Source organism: Melanerpes formicivorus, unplaced genomic scaffold (genome assembly GCF_026170545.1).
Source record: "Melanerpes formicivorus ecotype bairdi unplaced genomic scaffold, bMelFor1.0.p_v2 SCAF_65, whole genome shotgun sequence".
In the NCBI taxonomy this organism is placed as follows: domain Eukaryota; kingdom Metazoa; phylum Chordata; class Aves; order Piciformes; family Picidae; genus Melanerpes; species Melanerpes formicivorus.
In genome coordinates, this window is record NW_027142417.1 from 1,376,122 (window position 1) to 1,390,480 (window position 14,359).

General features: G+C 51.8%; 2 protein-coding genes across 9 annotated transcripts in view; one reads left to right on the plus strand and one right to left on the minus strand.

Moving 5' to 3' along the window:
• The window catches only part of CLVS1 (clavesin 1), a 73,268-nt gene extending 71,654 nt beyond the window's left edge, over positions 1 to 1,614 (plus strand). The window contains exon 6 of the mRNA XM_068162468.1: positions 158 to 1,614. Within this exon, the coding sequence (XP_068018569.1) occupies positions 158 to 245 (88 nt within the window). The 3' untranslated portion in view covers positions 246 to 1,614. The remainder of the gene's footprint in view (positions 1 to 157) is intronic.
• ASPH (aspartate beta-hydroxylase) overlaps positions 1,612 to 14,359 on the minus strand; it is a 75,872-nt gene continuing 63,124 nt past the window's right edge. For all 8 annotated transcript variants that reach the window (XM_068162463.1, XM_068162464.1, XM_068162465.1 and 5 more), the window contains 5 exons: positions 12,199 to 12,336; positions 10,825 to 10,960; positions 9,881 to 9,972; positions 8,675 to 8,808; positions 1,612 to 5,407 (listed from right to left, as the gene is read on the minus strand). In XM_068162463.1, coding sequence (XP_068018564.1) covers positions 5,257 to 5,407; positions 8,675 to 8,808; positions 9,881 to 9,972; positions 10,825 to 10,960; positions 12,199 to 12,336 — 651 coding nt within the window. In that variant the 3' untranslated portion in view covers positions 1,612 to 5,256. The remainder of the gene's footprint in view (positions 5,408 to 8,674; positions 8,809 to 9,880; positions 9,973 to 10,824; positions 10,961 to 12,198; positions 12,337 to 14,359) is intronic.

The window sequence follows — 14,359 nt, forward strand, 5'->3', positions numbered from 1 at the left end:
GTGGCACAGGGAGGTGGTGGAGTCTCCATCCTTGGAGCTGTTCAGGAAATGTGTGGCCATGGTGGTGCTGGGTTGATGGCTGGGCCCCATGGTCTGGGAGGGCTTTCCCAGCTGCACCACTTCCATGATTCCATGGCTGTGTCTCTTCTGCTCTCAGGTCCCAGTCGGTGGTGGAAGCTGGCACGCTCAAACACGAGGACCAAGGGGAACACGAAAACACCCAACCCCTGCTGGCTCTGGACTGAGCTCCCACCTGCCCAGCACACACAGCAGATCCATCAACAGACTTCCCCCCTCCCAGCACCCCACAGGGCACACACACCACACACACCTCACTTGAGAACAAGTCCTCCATGTTTCTAGAGCAAGTAACAACTGCCACCAGCCCCCAGCCCAGGCAGCCGACCAAGAGGCAGAGACTGCTGCTGAAGCAGGGCTCTGGGCCACAGACAAGGAATCTGCTTCCCTTTCCTTTCTGTTTTCTTTGGATTTGTGACATTAAAACACTGGAAGTGATGGGGCTGCATTCTCTGGTTAAAGAAAGCAGAGAGTGTCAGCAGTGCTCCTGAAGATTCCAGCTGCAGGATGGGAGGGGGGAAGCTCAGTCCTAGAGAAGCAAAGGTTAGAACCATATGGAGGCTGGGAGAAACCTCTGAGACCATCCCTGGAGATGTTGAAGAAATGCAGCATGGATGTGGCACTTCAGGACATGGCTTGGTGGCCATGGTGGTCCTAGGTCAGTGGTTGGATTTGATCTCAGAGGTCTTTTCCAACTGAAGCAATTCTGTGATCAAGGCAAACTGCTCACCTGGAGCTTGCAGCCCCAGCACTACAGCTAAGCCACTAAGGCTTAACCATCCAGGTTGAGGGTGTCTCAAAGAAAGGCAGCTGAAAATGCCTCTCTGGCTGAGGAGGGCAGGAGCAGCAGCACCCCCAGAGTGCTCCAAGTTCTACAGGAGGAGTTTGCATTCAAAAAGCAAGAGAGGAAAACAAAAACCCCAAGAAAGACTCAGTGCCAGCATGATGCCATTCAACAGGACAGCTTGTGACCACCTCACCCATGCTGCTCACAGAGGGTCACGCTTCAGCATCTGGCAAAACACTAATCCTCACTTCTGGCAGCCCTCCTGAAGCAGCCAGCTCAGTGGCAGGAGCTGTGCCAGGCAGCAGAGACACTGGTTTGAAATGCAGCCACTTCAGTTTGGTGATGTATTCTTCCACAGGCAACCCAGGAGCCTGTGAGATCCATGTGTGTGTGAAGTGGGGGTGCAAGGGAGGCCCATTGGACACATTCACCAGGGAGCAATGGTTTCATGTAGGTCCCAACAGCAAAGGAAAGCTCTGCAGAGCCTTTTCCCCCCCCTTCCCTCCTGCAGGCAGTGGGAGGTGTAGCCAGCAGGGTTCTGTTGATTGCAGATGCAGGCTGTGAAGAAGGCAAACTTGCAGCTAACTGTTGAGTACAAGCTTCTCCTAGAAGGGAAGGTGAAGGGAGGGGCAGAAGAGAAATGCCAAAGATCAGTTTGTTCCCTCTCTGTTTGCTCCAGCTGCAAAAGAGAGTCCCATCCCCTCCATTGCAATGGAAACCAGATCCAAGAAATAAAAGCAACCTGGTTATCAAACTGCATGTGCAGTGACTTTATTGCCTACAACAGTCACAAACCACACCTTGAGTCTTCAGGCCAGTGGCCACACACTGACAGCTTGCTAGGACAAGCAGTTGGCACCAACACATCCAAGGCAGCAGTGCAAACCACCCCTGTACAGTGAGATGATAATGGGCACAAGAGCTCTCCCCCTGCCTCTGGAACCTCCACAAGCACACAGGAGGGATGAAGTTGTCCAAGTGGACACAGGCAGCCCCAGCAGGTGGACTAACAGAATCCTGTCTTGATCTACAGCCACATTTGATGCCTGCACAGGGCAGAGAGGGCTTCGTGCCAGGTGCTAATCAGTACTCTGGGGATTCACCCCCTTGGGTTTGTGCAGAACAGCCTCACACAGCCTGACCTCCTGCAGCACCATGTCGTGCATACAAGGCCTGGCCTCCATGACAGAGAGCCTTTAAGGCAGTGGATGGTCCCAGCAAGGCAACACAGGAGTTAGAGAAGGAAGCAGAAGCTTGCAGGGACATACAATCACAGAATGGTTTTGCTTGGAAGAGAGCTTTAAGATCAAATCCAACCCAGCACTGCCAGGCCACCACCAACCCACAGCCCTCAGCACCACATCTGCACAGCTCTGAAACCCCTGCAGGGGTGAGGACTCCACCACTGCCCTGGGCAGCCTGTGCCAGGGCTTGGCAACCCTTCTGGGGAAGCAACTGTTGGGTTCCCTGTGTCCAGCCTCAGGGTTATTTTGCTGCAGGCAACACCTTCAAGCCACAAGCATCCTGGCTGTCTAAAAGTGACTCTTGATCAGAGAGGGCTGATCAGCTGAAGAGTCACCAAAAGGCAATCACAGTGCACAGCTCCAGGAGCTGGCTCCACTCACTGGGGTGTGATCACCACCACGTGGCACTACAGGACTGAATGCCCTGGGGAAATACAACCTCTGGAGGCACTGAGTGGAGTGGAACACAAAGCTCTTGCCTGTAGTTTGCTTCAGCAGAGCTGGCATTCTGCTCACCACACTCTGCTGCCAGGAGGCAGGCTCTGAGGCTCTGCAGTACAAAACCAGTGAGCATTAAACAAAGGTGGTGACTCCTCAGCTGGGTTGGAAGGGACCTTAAAGCTCATCTAGATGGGCTAGACCATTCCACTAGACCAATCTGCTCAGGGCCTCATCCAACCTGGCCTTGAACAACTCCAGGGAAGGGGCAGGGATGAAGCCAAAGCTGTGGAGGCTGCATGACCTCCATGTCTCCTTGCTTAGTGTTTGCCTCTCACAGCCCTCAGGAGCGTTGCTGCTGCTCCTGAGGAGCCCTGAGCACCCCAGCACCACCTCCCCACACCCCACTGGGACTGCAGGCCAGCAGGCACCTGCCAAACAACCTCAGGTCTCTCTTGTTAGTGTTCTTAGAAGGTAAGAGTGTGTGTGTGTGTGTGTGGGGGGGTGTCCTGCACCTTGCAGCAGCCCTTACACAGACCCCAAGGATCAGCCAACTGCTTCAACAGCCAAGCAGGTTTGTCTCCTGCAAACAAAAACTTCCAACCACAAAGTCCATCCTGCATGGCAAGGACAGAGCACACTGCAAACAGAGCTGGGACAGGACCACTCCACACCCTTCAAGGCAAGGAGAACACCACGAGGTGAACTGAAGGATCCCTCCAGCACCCCATAGGCAGCTGGCAGCAGAAGTCTGGGCAGGAGACCAAGTCAGACCTTGTCCTCCTGCCCAAGGCACAAGAAATTCTTCATCTATTTTTCTTCTGCTGAGTGACCACCCAGGAGCATCCTGGAAGCAGCCCCTGGCAGGGGGTGCCCCAGCCCCTCTGTGGGTAGCAAAAGGCTGTCACAAGGACAGGAGAAGCAGCAGCAGTCCACTGCACGACCCCAAGAGCTGTCAAGCACTGGAAGATCCCAGCCTGCAGCAGTCACCTTTGCTCAGCATCTTCCAGCACCACACCACCCAGCTGGAAGGTGCCTGCTGACCAGGAGAACTGCCTTGGTTCAGAAGAACAAAGCTTCACCAGGCAGCTGATCATGAGAGGTTCTGGTGGCAGCTCCTGGAAGGGAAGAGAGTCAAGGCCACGCTTGGCAAGAGTGAATGAAGTCTGTTGAGCTGTAGTGTTTTCCTTCTGCTGATAGCTTAGAGATACACTTGCAGAGCTACTGCCCCTTTAAAACCAGTGGTTGGGTACGGGTTTGTTCATGGCTAGGCTACAAAAATAGAGTTAGGTAGATGAAAATAATACTGCAGAGCACAGAGGATCTGTTCACATTCTCCATGGCTGCTGAGGCAGGGCCACCTTCCATGCCTGAAGCAGCTGGCCCCCCAGCTCCATCCTGCCCTGCAGAGCTCTGGGAAGAACTCCCACACTGCAGCCCAGATCAAAGCATTCCCAGGTGGAGCAGCCGGGCCAGGCAGGCTGGGGTGGTGCATTCCACACCGCAAACCTCTGCGCCTTCCTCAGGCTGAAACCTCAGCCCTGGAGCTCCGTGCCTGGCAAACTTGCAGCCACACAAGAACACCAACAGGTATCAGTGCTGTGTCAGTGTGAAACAGAACAAAACATGGCTCTTTTGGGGTTCTTTTCCTGCTTTTCCCTCCCCTTTTCCTCTTTTTTCTCTTTTTTCCCCATTTTCCCCCCTCTTTTCCTTTTGTTTATACTTTTTCTTCCTTTTCCCCTTTATTTTCTCCTTTTTCCTCTTGAATTTTCTTCCTTTCCTCTTTAATTTTCTTCCTTTCCTCCTTAATTTTCTTCCTTTCCTCCTTTAATTTTCTTTCTTTCCTCTTTAATTTTCTTCCTTTTCCTCTTTAATTTTCTTCCTTTCCTCTTTAATTTTGTTTTCTTTTCCACTTTAATTTTCTTCCTTTCCCTCTTTAATTTTGTTTTCTTTTCCTCTTTATTTTTTTGTTTTCCTCTTTAATTTTGTTTTCTTTTCCTCTTTAATTTTCTTCCCTTTCCCCTTTAATTTTCTTCCTTTTCCTCTTTAATTTTCTTCCTTTCCCTCTTTAATTTTCTTCCTTTTCCTCTTTAATTTTTCTTCCTTTTCCTCTTTTTCTTCCTTTTCCTCTTTAATTTTCTTCCTTTCCCTCTTTAATTTTGTTTTCTTTTCCTCTTTATTTTTTTCTTTTTCTCTTTAATTTTGTTTTCTTTTCCTCTTTAAATTTCTTCCCTTTCCCCTTTAATTTTCTTCCTTTCCCTCTTTAATTTTCTCTTTTCCTCTTTAATTTTCTTCCTTTCCTCTTTTTCTTCCTCTTTAATTTTGTTTTCCTCTTTAATTTTCTTCCTTTCCCTCTTTAATTTTCTTTCTTTTCCTCTTCAATTTTGTCTTCTTTCACTTTTTTTCTTCTTTCATTTTTCTTTTCCTCTTTTTTTCCTTTTTTTTTTACTTTTTTTTTTTTTTCCTTCATTTTCCTTTTTTTTTTTTAAGGTTTTTTTCCCCTCTTTGTATTTTGGGAAGGTTGGTTTATTTTTGGTTTTCCTATTTCAACCCAAGTCCTCTGAGAGTGCAGAGTGTGTCACCTCCTTTTTAACCTCCTCTAACCCTTATTGATGCTCATATCCTTTATGTAGGCTTGGAGAAATGAATCCCACTTGCACACTCCAGAGGGGTTAAAGCTTCTCTGCTGCAGCCCTCAGCAGGAAAGCCTTAAATAGCAGGCAGGGTTCTCCTCTCCTGGGCTGTCAGCTCAGGGTGCCACACGTCCACGATGAAGATCAGGCGAGAAGCTGTGGCCTCCTGCCAGACTTCGTGCTCAAAAGAGTCATCAAAAATCAGAACCTTCCCTTCTTCCCAGGTCCTGCAATGAAACAAAAACAAAGGACAAAAAGAAGAGGCTTAGAGTGGAGTGCTGTGGAGTGCTGTGGAGCAGGCAAGCTGCTAGCAGCTCTGGAGATGCTCTTTGATGCATGAGAGCGATTCAAGGAGCCTGGGCTGCAGAGCCAGGGCTTCACTGCCCCACAGACAGACTCTGGAGCAGCTGAGTTTGAACTGAAAGAAACTCCAGGCTGATCAGCCTCGAGGACCTTCATACTGCTGAGGGATTCCTTCCCTTCACTGAAGCAGAATTGGGGTTGGAAGAGACCTCTGAAGATCACCCAGTCCAACCCCTCTGCTAAAGCAGGGCACCCACAACAGCTTGCCCCGGAGCACAACGGCCAGGGAGGGCTGGAAGCTCTCCAGAGAAGGAGACTCCACAACCTCTCTGGGCAGCCTGCTCCAGGGCTCCAGCAGCCTCACACCAAAGAACCTCCTGGGTTCCAGTTTGTGTCCTCTGCCCCTTCTCCTGTCCCTGGGCACCACTGACAGGAGTCTGGCCCCAGTCTCTTGTCCCCACCTTTTATCTCTTGCTAAGCATTGCTCAGATCCCCTCTGGGGCTGCTCTTCTCCAGGCTCAACAGCCCCAGGGCTCTCAGCCTCTCCTCCTCACAGAGATGCTCCAGGCCACTCAGCATCTTTGGAGCCTCCCCTGGACTCCCTTCAGTAGTTCCCTGCCTCTCTTGAGCTGGGCAGTCCAGAACTGGACACAATACTCCAAATGTGGCTTCAGCCTTCAGAGCAGAGAGGGGGAGAAGAACCTCTCTTGACCTGCTGGCCACACTCTCAGTGCACACTCAGACATTCAGAACCTTCAGTAGTGACACACTTTGAGTGTGCTGGGGAAGGCTTAATGCTGGTGTAGTCAATCAGCTTTTCCCATCAGATACCTGCTTGAGGAGTGATGGCAACTGAGAGCAGGACCAGCAATGTGGTCAGAGGGTCTGAACACAAACCACTTGAACAAACATCAGAAGGACACAGTTAGGCTCTGACCATGCCTCAGATTTCAGGGATGTGAAGAGTCTGGTCCCACAGATCCATTCAAAACACTGAGTCTAAAGATTGCTCTTCAGAGGAAGGGTTTTTAGGGGTTGCTTTTTGAGGGGGGGTTATGGTTTTTGTTGTTGGGTTGGGTTGGTTTTTCCCTTTCCAAGCCTGGAAAATCCTTCCCTGAAGGGCCTGAAAGTACAACTCAGTTAAAGACAATAAAAGCTCCAAGCAGGCAGATGAAGTAGCTGGAGAGGTTAGAGCCCAGGCTCTGGTGTTTGCATCACAAAGGCCTGGGCTGCTTTGCACAAGAAAGAAGAAGTCATAAAGCTGACAGAACTATTAGCCCCTTTGGAAGAGATGACAGACCCCCCCCATTAGCATGCCAAGAAATGCTTTCTGGAAGCCTTCACCCTGTGAGAAACTTCACAGTGGGACCCCAGGGATGGTTTGATTCTGCTCTGGTGCTCAGCCACTTTGGGCTGGTGTCTGCATCACCGTTCCAGGTGAGATCTTGGGCTGGTTTCTGCACCTCAAAACATGATCACCTTGCCTGAGAGAGACACTCAGCCTGGATAACCAGATGTGACTTACAGTATCCAGTACCTGAAGGGTAGGAAGCTGGAGAGGGAAATGTTACAAGGGGTTGTACTGACAGAACAAGGGGGAATGGATTGAAGCGGGAAGAGGCCAGATTCAGACTGGAGATCAGGAAGAAATTCTTTCCAGTGAGGGTGGGGGGATTCTGGAACAGGTTGCCCAGGGAGGTTGTGGCTGTCCCATCCCTGGAGGTGTTCAAGGCCAGGCAGGATGAGGCCCTGAGTGACTTGGTCTGGTGGGAGGTGTCCCTGCCCATGGCAGGGAGTTGGAACTGGATGATCTGTAAGGTCCCTTCCAACCTAAACCATTCTGTGCTTCCCCTACCATCTTTAGTGCACTGTGCCCTACACTTTGCAGGGCTGGGGCTTCAAAATGGTTCAGTGACCTCCAGTTGCTGTAGCTGCACAACAGTGAAGTGAAGCAGCTCCCAGCAGCTGCAAAAAGGCTCTTCTGTAAGTGCAGGATCCATCTTCTCATCACCAGCTGAGTTGTGTTGTGATACTGCCCCTCTAAACACTGCTCTGGGTGGCACAGAGGTAACCAAGCACAGAATTCTCCTTGTCTGTGCTGGACAGGAGGCCAGGAAAGCCCTGGGACCTACACCACACCTCCTGCTCAAAACCACTGGTTTACCACTGCTTTGAAGCACCAGAAGGGAGGGAAAATGTCCAAGGTAGGATTTCCTCCTGGCACTACTCCCTTCCCTTCCCCAGGAGTTCCCCCACCTCCCCTTTGATGGGGGAAGGGATGTACAGAGCCCTTTCTTTGTCAGCTGGAGGGACACTTTCAGTGCTTTCATGGAAAGCCTCAACTCTGCCTCTGAATGCAGAGCTCTTGCCAAGAGCAACTAAAGCAAACACATTCCAGCCCAGGCTGCAGTCAGCTCCTGAATGTTTTACATTGCAAATGAAAGAGCTTGATGCATGAGGCTGAGCCAGGCTCAGGAGCCTGGACAATGAAATGCTCTGTCTGGAGTTCCTCCACTCCTGACTCTGAGGGAGTGTTGCTAACAAGGGGCAGGTCACTGAGTTCACTTGCCACAGGACTGTCCTTTCATAGGATCACAGAACAGTTTTGGCTGGAAAAGACCTCTCAGATCCTGAAGACCACTGCCAGGTCACCACCCAACCATGTCCCTCAGCACCACACATCCACAGCTTTGAAACTCCTGCAGGGATGGGGACTCCACCACCTCCCTGGGCAGCACATCCCAATGGCCAATCTCTCTTCCTGTGAAGAACTTCTTCCTAACACCCAGCCTAAACCTCCCCTGGCACAGCTTGAGACTCTGTCCTCATGTTCTGGTGCTGGCTGCCTGGGAAAAGAGCCCAACCCCCACCTGGCTACAACCTCCCTTCAGGGAGTTGTAGAGAGCAAGAAGGTCTCCCCTGAGCCTCCTCTTCTCCAGGCTAAGCAACCCCAGCTCCCTCAGCCTCTCCTCACAGGGCTGTGCTCCAGACCCCTCCCCAGCTTTGTTGCCCTTCTCTGGACACCTTCCAGCATCTCAACATCTTTCCTAACCTGAGGAGCCCAGAACTGGACACAGGACTCAAGGTGTGGCCTGAGCAGTGCTGAGCAGAGGTACAGAAGGACTTCCCTGCTCCTGCTGGCCACACTGTTGCTGATGCTGGCCAGAAGGCCCCCAGCAGCCCAGCCATACCTGTTCTCCTGGGCACAGCGGATCCTGCAGCCCTCCTGAGGGATCACCAAGCCCAAGTGCATCCTCAGCCGGCAGTTGGTGGGTCCTGTGTGGGGCCAGACGTGGGTCCCTGGGTGCATGACTGAGTATTTGATCTGCAAGAGGAGAGAGGCAGGGCTGCAACACCTTCAGCTTCAGAACCACCCCGAGAGCCTCAGGCTGCCTGCTGATGGCTGGGAAGCTGCAATGTGACCTTTTGGAAGAGTCTCAGCAACAGCTGCAGTGTCTCACACCCTGAAGGCACTGGGAACCACCAAACCCAAGTCTTGGGGGGTGGGGGCTGCCTCAAGGGAGAAGTGCAGGGTCTTCTTTTTGCCCCCAAACCCCACATTTCAACCTGAAAACAACCTCCTGCCTACAGTCAGACTCGGGGAGTCTGTGAGTCTATGTCTTGAGTGCTGAGGCCATTCCAGTGCCACCTACTACAAGGGAGAGATGGGCATAGTGGAGCAAGGCCAGTGAAGGGCTGTAAAGGTGACTAAGGGACTGAAGCACCTGCCACAGAGAAGGGGAAGCTGAGAGAGCTGGGATTGCTGAGGGTGGGGATGTGATCAGAGCAGATAAATACCTGTGGGAGCAGTGCAGGAGCCGCAGGCAGGCTCTTGGCAGCGGTGTGCAGCGAAAGGCAGAGAGGCAATGGACAGAGAGTGAATTCACACACAACAGAAGGTGGCTGTGCTCTACACTGCACCTGGGGGCTGCCCAGAGGGGCTGCAGAGGCTCTGTCCTTAGGGGCATTCACAGAGGCCTGAGCAAGCACTCTAGTTCCTCACCCTTCGAGCAGGGGTTGGATCAGGTCATCCCCAAAAGCCTCTTCTCACCTCGACCTGCCTGTGATTGCACAGCCAGCCAGCAGACACCAAGTGCTGGGTGAGAAGTGTCTTTTCAGCTGAGAAACCTGCACAGCTGGCTGGGCTAGGGCAACTCTGCTCAGTGTTAGGGTCTGAGGGGCTGCCTGATCTCCAGAAGCAGCTGCCACCACCCGAGGGCTTGCCTTACCAGCAGCTTCCTAGGACAGCAAGAGATCAGCTGGTGACACAGGGTGCTCCAGGGCTTGAGGCACCATTCAACAGACCAAGGTCATGCATCCCTCTGTACACATTCCTCAGAACCATCTGCTCCCAGCATTAGGAATTTGCACAGATGAAGAAGGAATTTTCCAGTTACCTGCCCTCTTCTGCAGCCAGTGGCTTCTGGGAACCTTTCCAACAAGGCACAAGTTTTTGGCACACTTTTACAGGCATTCTCATTCTTCCTTCCTGGAGCAAACAAGGGACAGAGCACAGGTGAGAGCACTGAGTGGACATTTCCTCCTTTGCTGCTTTGCAGAAGGGTAACAAAGCTGTCCAAGAGCTGAGTAAGCACTGAAGACCAGGCTGGATGAGGCCTTGAGCAACCTGGGCTGGTGGGAGGTGTCCCTGCCCATGGCAGAGGGGTTGGCACTGGATGAGCTTTAAGGTCCCTTCCAACCCAAACCATTCCATGATTCTGTGACACTGAGGATGTGCCTCTGCCCCTGTTTCTATCTTCTCTCCAGCTGATCTGTGCTCTGCACTACCAGGCAAGGTGTTGCCAGCCTTGCCAGGAGGGCAGTGTCACAGAACAGACCAGACCAGAACAGACCAGGCTGGAAGAGACCTTTGAGATCCTCACCCAACACCATCTAATCAACTAAACCATGGCACCAAGCACCCCATCCAGTCTCTTCCTAAACACCTCCAGTGATGGTGACTCCACCACCTCCCTGGGCAGCACACTCCAGTGGCCAATCTCTCTTTCTATGAAGAACTTCTTCCTCACCTCCAGCCTAAACCTCCCCTGCCACAGCTTGAGACTGTGTCCTCTTGTTCTGGTGCTGTTTGCCTGGGAGAAGAGACCAACCCCCACCTGGCTACAACCTCCAAGGGACCCTTGGAAGTGCTGGAGACAACATGGTGGAGAACAAAGAACTCTCACACACTGCTGCAGAGCTCCCAGCTGATCTGTTCTCAATGCCCTCCTTCTGGAGGCTGAAAGCCAGTAGAGGGAAAGATGGTGCTGCTGCTCCTTCTGATGCTGCATTAGCCTGAGACAGTGGAAATGGGGACAGGACAAGAAAGAGGAAGTTTTACCTTGTTGCCACAAGGTGAACTGGCTCCAGTCTCCTTTCTCCCTCAGGTTCTCATCCTCAGGCAGGAAGAAGTTGCTTTTTTTGTCCATCACAGCGAGGCCCTCATCCCGAATCAGCTTCCAGTTCTTTTCCAGGGACTGTTGGGAGAGCTGGGTTACTGCACTGCCAGGGTACTGCACTGCCAGGGTACTGACCTGCCAGGGTACTGCACTGCCAGGGTAATGAACTGCCAGGGTACTGCCCTGCCAGGGTACTGCACTGGCAGGTTAATGAACTGCCAGGGTACTGACCTGCCAGGGTGCTGCCCTGCCAGGGTACTGCACCTGCCTTCAGCACTGCTTTTAGTTCTCCCTGCCAGGCTCAACCCTTCTGTTTCTTCCACTTAGGAAAGCACTAAGCCCAAGAGTGCCAGTGTTAGGCTATGCCTTCAAGAAGGACAGTTGCTGAAACACTCTGGCTGAATGTTGATGAACACCGAGTGCTCATCACCACTGTCACCTTCCTTTATGCTCAAACTCCCTTCTGACACGTTAAGGCAGGGGAAAAACAACAACCCCAACTTCCACAGCATCCCTCAGCTTCAATTACATTAGGATCATAAAATCTCAGTGATCCCCAACCTCTCTGCAGGCTCAGCCTTACCTTTTGCCTTGCTCCTTGATCAGCTGAAGGGCTCTTTAACAGATCATTTTGTACAGTAAGCCAGCAAGAGAGCATTGATCTGCTCAAAGACAGGACCTGGAAGCTCTCCTGTGCCTAGGAAACCACTCTCATAACCTGGACCTCCAGGCATGAGCAGAGAGCATTGTGGTTCAAAGAGGACAAATGTAAGCACCTAAGTTGAAAGTCTGGATGTAAAAGACACTGAGGCTGCCTTGCTGTGACTAATGGGGAACTCCTGGGTCTGAATTCCTGAAATGGGGAGTTCAAACACAGCCCTGCCTTGATCTCCCTGGTTTCACAGCCTCAAGCATACCCTGAATGTGAGAACACTAAGCTCCACTAAACCATAATGACTAAGCCCAGGCTTTGGGCTGCAAGCTCTTGAGCCAGGAGCTGGGATCTACAAGATGTAAACCTGCGCAGGCTTCATCAAAGCAGGGATTCAAGCCTCAGGTTAGAGCAACAAATTCCTACTGCATTTGGTACAACATCCTGATTCCAAGTGAGGAATCAGGTGGCAACCAGCAGTGGGGTTCCTGTGTAGCTGTTTCCCAGCAGCTGGCTCCCATAAAGCTCCATATGGCTTGTTAGCCACAGCTCCTAACAGCCAGGGGAGTTTACAGCTGCTTCACATCTGGCAGCAGTGTAAATTTTATTGGCAAAGCTATGACTGCATGCAGAGAGGGGCTCCTTGGCACTGGCTCTGCCTTACCTTCACCAGGTCTGTGTAGCCAGTCTCCCTTGCTGTCCACCACGGCTGAGCCTTCAGCCCCTTGACGTTGTAGAGGGAGCGCTGCCAGACGGATGCGAAGTGACCTCTCTGGTGGCCCAGCTCATACCACCTGTATGCCTAAGAGATTGCAGCAGTTACCAGCCCAGCTCATACCACCTGTATGCCTAAGAGATTGCAGCAGTTACCAGCCCAGCTCATACCACCTGTGTGCCTAAAGGATTGCAGCAGTTACCAGCCCAGCTCATACCACCTGTATGCCTAAAGGACTGCAGCAGTTACCAGCCCAGCTCATACCACCTGTGTGCCTAAAACATTGCAGCAGTTACCAGCCCAGCTCATACCACCTGTATGCCTAAAGGATTGCAGCAGTTACCAGCCCAGCTCATACCACCTGTATGCCTAAAGGACTGCAGCAGTTACCAGCCCAGCTCATACCACCTGTGTGCCTAAAGGACTGCAGCAGTTACCAGCCCAGCTCATACCACCTGTATGCCTAAAGGATTGCAGCAGTTACCAGCCCAGCTCATACCACCTGTATGCCTAAAGGACTGCAGCAGTTACCAGCCCAGCTCATACCACCTGTATGCCTAAGAGATTGCAGCAGTTACCAGCCCAGCTCATACCACCTGTATGCCTAAGAGATTGCAGCAGTTACCAGCCCAGCTCATACCACCTGTATGCCTAAGAGATTGCAGCAGTTACCAGCCCAGCTCATACCACCTGTATGCCTAAGAGATTGCAGCAGTTACCAGCCCAGCTCATACCACCTGTATGCCTAAAGGACTGCAGCAGTTACCAGCCCAGCTCATACCACCTGTATGCCTAAAGGATTGCAGCAGTTACCAGCCCAGCTCATACCACCTGTGTGCCTAAAACATTGCAGCAGTTACCAGCCCAGCTCATACCACCTGTATGCCTAAGAGATTGCAGCAGTTACCAGCCCAGCTCATACCACCTGTATGCCTAAGAGATTGCAGCAGTTACCAGCCCAGCTCATACCACCTGTATGCCTAAGAGATTGCAGCAGTTACCAGCCCAGCTCATACCACCTGTATGCCTAAGAGATTGCAGCAGTTACCAGCCCAGCTCATACCACCTGTATGCCTAAAGGACTGCAGCAGTTACCAGCCCAGCTCATACCACCTGTATGCCTAAAGGATTGCAGCAGTTACCAGCCCAGCTCATACCACCTGTGTGCCTAAAACATTGCAGCAGTTACCAGCCCAGCTCATACCACCTGTATGCCTAAAGGATTGCAGCAGTTACCAGCCCAGCTCCTGCCAGCCCAGCTCCCACAGAGCACCAACAACAAAACAACTTCCTTTGTTTTGGGGAGGTAACAGACTGTCTCTCTGGATGCTGGAGCTCTCCTTCTAATGTAATAAGGAACACCTTGAAGTGGAAGTAAAAAGCAACTAGGATACAAGCCCCAAGCCCCCAGCTAACAACCCCAAAGCAGATCAACCCAACCCCAAATTAGCCACCCAGGGCAATATGCTCACAACCATTCACACCAAAGACAGGTCAGTAACCCAGGTGCTGTCCTCAGGCTTGGGAGGTCCAACTGCTTCTCATCTTGGCCACTCTTGCTCTGCCTGTTTCAGCTCTCTGCCTATGAATTGAGGGTGAGTGCCTTCTGCTGCCAGGGATGAGGAGCACACTGCTGGCTTTGTGGATCTAAACTGTTGCTCAGTGATCTAATTCACTGGAGTTCCTTCAAACATTGGCTGCCACACCAGAACTGATCACCAGAGAGAAACCTACTGAGGTTAACTCCAGACTTTGCTTTAACTCCAGACTTGCTTTACTCTCCCTTTCCACAACTTGCTTTGGCCATGCAGAGCAGCAAAACAAGGGCCTGCAGAGGAAGGAAATGGGATGCTTGGAAACAGGAGATCCAGCATGAGCAGCACTGTGCTGAGCCACAGAGAGTAGGTTACACACAGCTGCCAATTCCTGGCCAGCATTGCTGCCACATGAGATGCCAGGACAGCTAAGCAGGGAGGTATGGAGGAGTTATACAGGGTATGAAGAAGAGATGTGAGCAGGGAAGTATGAAAGAGTCCAGAGCAGAGGGACTGAAGCAGGCAGCAATCTCTGCCTGATCCTTAAAAGTAGTTGTGGATGCTTCAGTCCATCA